This window comes from Halyomorpha halys, unplaced genomic scaffold, assembly GCF_000696795.3.
Source record: "Halyomorpha halys isolate HHAL.00 unplaced genomic scaffold, Hhal_1.1 Scaffold568.1, whole genome shotgun sequence".
Lineage (NCBI taxonomy): Eukaryota > Metazoa > Arthropoda > Insecta > Hemiptera > Pentatomidae > Halyomorpha > Halyomorpha halys.
In genome coordinates, this window is record NW_027108161.1 from 10,296 (window position 1) to 16,855 (window position 6,560).

The window sequence follows — 6,560 nt, forward strand, 5'->3', positions numbered from 1 at the left end:
TCGGCATAAAATAAATAAATATGGTTTTGTTTATTTATGTTGTTCTTTGCGGACCGTACCCCGCGACAAACTTCTCCAATAATTTTAAAATCTTATCTTCATGAAATAGTTTGACGGGGCTAGATTGAAGAGTTAAAAAATATATATATATATATTCTTAACGATCGTTCATTATTAATTATTTGAAAAATGAACAGTTCTGATTATTGTTATTTGCGTGTTTTAGTTAAAATTGGTCACAGCCTTCGACAAATAGATATTTTTCCCTTGTCTATGTGTTTTAAATTATTTAAATAGATTTATTTTTGTATTTTTTTATAAATAAACACATTTCATTCATTCATTCAACTCTTTATCTAGCTTATTGTTCGTTTATTAGTATATAGATAAATAACTTAGTGAGGAGGGTTGTAATTCATCGCCTTTTGACCAAGCTTTGCCAACTGGTTCTTTGATACCCAACAGCTGCTGCTTGCCACCTGGAGTCTAGTACTAAGACGAATTTTCTCTGGAGGCTTCCTTCGAAGTATATAGTCCGTCGGTGAGGAATTCTTCGAGGATAATATATTATATCACGTCAAAGAATGAATTTTTGACTTTATATATAATTTTATCATTTCTTCGAGAATGGTTTTATTGTTTAAATAATTTGTATCCAAGTTAAGTCTCAAACAGTCTTTATTATTACTTTGGATTTCCAACGTTTTGTCCAACCTGCCATCCTCAAGGACAATCTTAAATATAATATAATATAAATTTACACCTTATCCAACAATTAAACTTTTTTTCAGGAATTTTAAAGGAATAAAAACTTATTTTATCATTTTTCTATTAAATATTAAAACTCTTAGTTACAGATTAATCTGTAATTAAGAGTTTTAATATTTTTTAAAATGCTGAGCTGAAGAAAACTTAGAAAACAATTAGAATATATTATTATTCTTTATTTTGTACTTGTTCGACGTTTCGGGATTTACCCGATACTCATGTACTATAGGGGTATTCATGATATGTAAAATGACTTACCAAGTTAAATGTTATAAGAATAGGATTGTGAGCAGGCCTATTTAAAGTTATGTTAAATGTATAAGAGCTCCTAGCTGAATTTTTGAGCAACTTGTCTTGTAACCTTCCCTTCCAAAACTTCACGTTCTTGCTTACTTCTAAGTTTATATTAAAGTAATTTATAACAAAATGCCTAAAATGAGTGAAAAGTTGTGTGAAAGTTTAGCTACTAAATGCCTTTTTGAACTTATGAGGAAGAGAATCAAGATGGGCTAATAGACAACTGTCATTACATTATTAATATTGTCATCCATTACTTTATTAGTTTTAAAACCATCCAAAGCAATATTAATTCACTATCAAAACACAAACTACGAGCAAGTAACCTAACACAATGGTGACGAGCTCAGCTGTTCCGTGACGTCATTCTCCATTTAGCAGACCTAGTAACAGACTCTCAACCATGTTACATGTTATATCGTTTTAACATGGTAAAAGAAGGAAATATTTCTCTATTTAACATGAGTTTTTCCATTTAAAATGTTAAACTAAAGATCATTGGTACCCTTTATGTATCCTTGATCATTTATATACATATAATTTTTAAAAAAATTTACAATCGCAATATTTAAATAAAAAAATAAGTAAAAATGTTTTAAATTATGTGTAAATAAATGACAAAATTTCACAATAGAAATTTATATAAATGACAAATATGAGGATACTTAGTTCATGAGTATGGGGTAAATCCTGAAAAGTTGTTCAAGTAAAAAATATGAAATAATAATATATTCTAATCGGAAGATTTCTTTACATCAGCATTTTAAAAAATAATATAATCAACCTCCAAGAAAATAATATCCAATTTTAATATGATAAAATAGGTTCATATGACTGATTTATTTTATTATATATTTTAAATTTATCATTTTTACTTATAGAAATAATTATTTGTTTAAAAAATAAACTATAAATATAACTTATTCAGCTATTATTTATTCTGGGTTAAAAACTAGAAATTTGAACCCATAGCTGCCAAATCACAACTTTTATCTCGTTTATTACAGTAAATAACAGTTTTATTATTTCTTTCCGGATTGACTTATCAAAATTTCGCTCTCTATTTTAATGATAAAAACTTTTGAAAGTATATATCTTAAGGAAAATTTAATTTTGACTTAGACGTCATCGAAAATATTTGTCTGGCTTGACAGTGTTATTTCTCGTCTATTTTCTACAAATGTTGACCGTCATAAGAATTTATTCTTTTTTTTTTTTTAACTTAATAATTTTTTTTCAAATTTTACTTCATTATTAAATTATTACATCGTACAAATTATAAAGTTTTGATTGAAAATGCATTAGAACATTAGTTCCTTGCAGTTCCAATGAAGATCGAAAAAGCATCGTGGGACCAGGTGAGAGTTTGTACGTTGAGTTAGGGAGTGGGGGAATTGTACAGGGGGAAGGTGTGTGAACCCACTTCAGTAACATATTGTATGTCGATGTGTGATGTGTGTCCTGTGCAAGATCTACGTTTTTGACTACGTCATTCTGTTCTAGGTATGGTGACTATGTCAACTCTATGCGAGCTTCAAGCCTGGCTCATATACCACTGGATACCAAAGGATAACATCCACTGTGAGTAATATATTACATAAATTACAACAATAAATATATAAAATAAATAATTTATGTTTATGATGTTATTATGTGGTATTGTATTTGGAATTTTTGTGAAAGCTCCTTTCTCTTAATATATTTAGTTTCGAGATTCTTCCCCCATTTTAAAGACCAACAATCTGAAATAATTTTACCATTTTATAAAATAAACACTTTTGTACGTAACTGTTTATAGCTCATCAGTAATTACATTGCCATCTTAATATACGAGTACATTTCTATACTTCGTCTGTAATTATAATATTTGCTAATTGCTCTACTTGAAAGTGTTTTAGTTTGTACTGAACTGGCAGGACTCTTACCCCTAATTTATGTCTCTTTAAAGCCCGCCTCTAGTACTGACATATTATTGTCCAGGACTTTTCCTTGAGTTTACTTTTATACTATATTATTAATTTATTTTTCTAATTTCTATTTCATTAATTAAGAATATATTTAAATAATTTTAGGCTGCTATAACTGTAATTTATTTATTATATTTGAGTTATCTATATTCATGTTTTTTTTTTTTTCATTTTTGTAATTAACACTATTTTTAATTTATATATAGATAACCTCTTTTAAGGCGGTCAGGGTAGCGGTCAAAAAAGAACAAATAGTTTTTAACTACTTAATGTCCGACGTTTCGCCCCACTTTACAGGTCTTCATCAGAACTGTTCAAAGCAAAAGGTTAAATATATTGGTCTGTTTAAGTCTGGTCTGTCAGCGATTGGTCTGTTTAACCTATCGCTTTGAACAGCCCTGATGAAGCCCTGCAAAGTGTGGCGAAACGTTGGACATTAAGTAGTTAAAAACTATTTGTTCTTTTTTGACCGCTACCATGATCATCTTCTATTATTTAAAGTTATACGGTCAACTATATATGTAACCTCTTTTAATTTTCTATTTTTGGTTATTTTTAATTTTTTAATATAATGGCACATGGCAGTTTCAGCTTTATACATTTAGTCACAATTTGTACAATTTACTTTATATATCACATAAATATACATTATAAACTGTATTTGTTCATATGGATATCTTTTATTAATTTAACATTATTATTAAGATATTTTGTTATATGTTAATTTAACAAATATACACAATAATACTCAAGACAGAACTATGGTCAATAGGTTACAAAATAAAGTTTATCAATTGTTTGCCTAATTGGAGTAATTTTTTAAAATATAATATTAGGCAATCCATATCAATTGTTATCTTTGCCTAAGCATACTGACTGACCTCTCACCTCTCGGAAACTTTCCTTATAACAAAATATCTATACTATAATACATAAGGTTACATCTTATCAATATTTAATATTAAAAATATAGATATATAAATAAAATAAAATTGAAAAATATATATATATTTTTTTTTCAATTCTATGAACAGTGACATTAATTAATATAAAAAAGATGTAAATAAATCAAATTAGTTATAAATATATTCGTTCATATTTTTTTTCTGAAGGTAATCAAATATTTTTGGAATGTGAGAGCCATTATCTTTTAATAATTGTCTAAAAGTATATTTAGTACAAGAGCCCAAGAGGAGAAAAAAAGGCAGTTATTTCACCCCAATTTTTGATTACTTTAATGAAAACTACGTATAATTAATAGTCAAAATTTATGAGTCTGCCAAGTATACGTAGGGGGAATAAAAACGGCGGATTTTTAAAAACGTCAAAAATAATTAATTTTTCATTCTCTATATCTTTAAAACTACCAACAACACTAGAAAATCTAAGAGAACATTATTTAAAGTAGAGTAAATTTGCTGAAATTTTAACTTGGACTTATTGATTCCATTTGTAATTCCCGATTCAAAGGGCTATTTCGTATGAGCCACTGCAATTCTTCGGAATTTATTTTGAAAGTATTGTAATTTTTTTTTTTTTGTAAGGAAAGCCGCTCCCCAGACTTCACAGCCTTATAGTTCAAGAACCGGGAAGAAAAAAAGGCAGTTATCTCACCCCAATTTTTTATTACTTCAATAAACACTATATATAGTTACTAGTTAAAATTGATGAGTCTGCCAAGTATAGGTAGGGGGATTAAAAAATGGCGGCTGTTTCAAAACGTGAAAAAACCATTGATTTTTCATTCGGAGCTCTATATCTTAAAATCTACAAACAACACTAGAAAAACTAAGAGAACATTATTTAAAGAAGAGTAAATTTGCTGAAATATGAGCCTTAATAGAGCTATTTACGTCTAATAGTTCTAAAGATATAGTTTTTTAAAAAGTAATATTTCATAAAAATGTAGTAGTGAATTTATTTTGAAAAATCTATAACTCAAAAACCATTTCACGTACAGATGTCTGTTAGTACTCAAGTTAAAGCTAGTTTAATGAGCTATGAAGTAGTTTATGATGTTTATCGTTCGTATAATCTTTCAGTAGATTTTATATGTTTATAGTACATTAAACTAGCTTTAATTTGAGTGCTAATAGACATATGTATGTCGAATGGTTATTGAGATATAGATTTCTCAAAATAAATTCACTAAATACTAATCTTTCAATAGATTTTTATGAAATGTTGCTTTTTAAAAAACTATATCTTGAGAACTATTGGATATAAATAGCTCTATTAAGGCTCATATTTCAGCAAATTTACTCTCCTTTAAATAATGTTCTCTTAGACTAGTTTTGTTGGTAGTTTTTAAGATATAGAGCTCTGAATGAAAAATTAATTATTTTTAATATTTTGAAACTGGGTCCATTTTTTATTTCCCCTACCTATATTTGGCAGACCCATCAGTTTTGACTAGTAATTATATCTAGTTTTCATTAAAGTAATCAAAAATTGTGGTGAAATAACTGCCTTTTTTTCTTTCCGGCTCTTGTACTAATTAAATTCCTACAGTCTGTCAGTATATTTTTACAGTTAGTGGTACGTTACACTGTCCACATGTTGAGCGACATCCTCCTAACAGTAAGTATTCTTGGCTTAGTCGAGTGTGGAGTAAATTTGATGAAGTTAATTGACTTAATTTCAAAAAAAGTGACAAGAATATAAATTAGTAAGGGATGATAGTTTCAGTTTTGGAAATTTAAAATTATTTAGTTTTAATGTTGAAAGGAATATGGTCCGGGTGCGGTCAAGAAAAACTCAAATAGTAGAAATATACTATTTTAATGAGCCAACGTTTCGCCCCACGTTGCAGGGCTTCTTCAGGGCTATTTTGACGGCAGTCAAAACTAAAATGATTTTAAAAATTGATTTTAGTTTTGACTGCCGTCAAAATAGCCCTGAAGAAACCCTGCAACGTGGGGCGAAACGTTGGCTCATTAAAATAGTATATTTCTACTGTTTGAGTTTTTCTTGACCGCACCCGGACCATATTCCTTTCATCTTTACACACGGTCAATCAATAATCTTCCAGTATTTAGTTTTAATTTTTACTTATTGTTCAAGTTAATCACCTTAAGCAGTTTCATAATCATTTTTTATTCGCTTATATTAGAAAAGTAGCTACCGGAGAGTATAGAGATAGTATAGAGATTTTAATTTAATTTTTTATTATATATCTTAAAAAAAAAAAGTGTCATACTAAAGTTATACTTATAATAGTACCAAAAACATAACTAGTAAAATTTCTGATATACTATAAGAGATATTAAATACGAACTTCAGCACAACCTTCGCCTTATATAAACACAGACAGAAAAATAACTCACACTTGTTCAAACAAGATAATACAAAAATTATTCCAACTTTAGTTTTTCAATTTATAAATCGATAATATATGAATATCGATTTGAAAGTTAATTGAGTTTATCACAAAATATTCAATGCAAAAGACACTAAGAAGGATAATATATATATATATATATAAACAGTATTCAAAATAGGTAAAAAAGTAAACCGAAGAAAATAAAA

At 27.9% G+C, this 6,560-nt stretch overlaps 1 protein-coding gene across 2 annotated transcripts in view; it reads left to right on the plus strand.

The window, feature by feature from the left end:
- Positions 1-2,507: 2,507 nt before the first annotated feature.
- sigmar (Tumor necrosis factor alpha-induced protein 8-like protein sigmar) overlaps positions 2,508-6,560 on the plus strand; it is a 31,705-nt gene continuing 27,652 nt past the window's right edge. For both annotated transcript variants that reach the window (XM_014426303.2, XM_014426301.3), the window contains exon 1: positions 2,508-2,646. Coding sequence is in view for 1 of the 2 variants with exons in the window: in XM_014426301.3 (XP_014281787.1) it covers positions 2,571-2,646 (76 nt within the window). In the remaining variant the exon portion in view is untranslated. The remainder of the gene's footprint in view (positions 2,647-6,560) is intronic.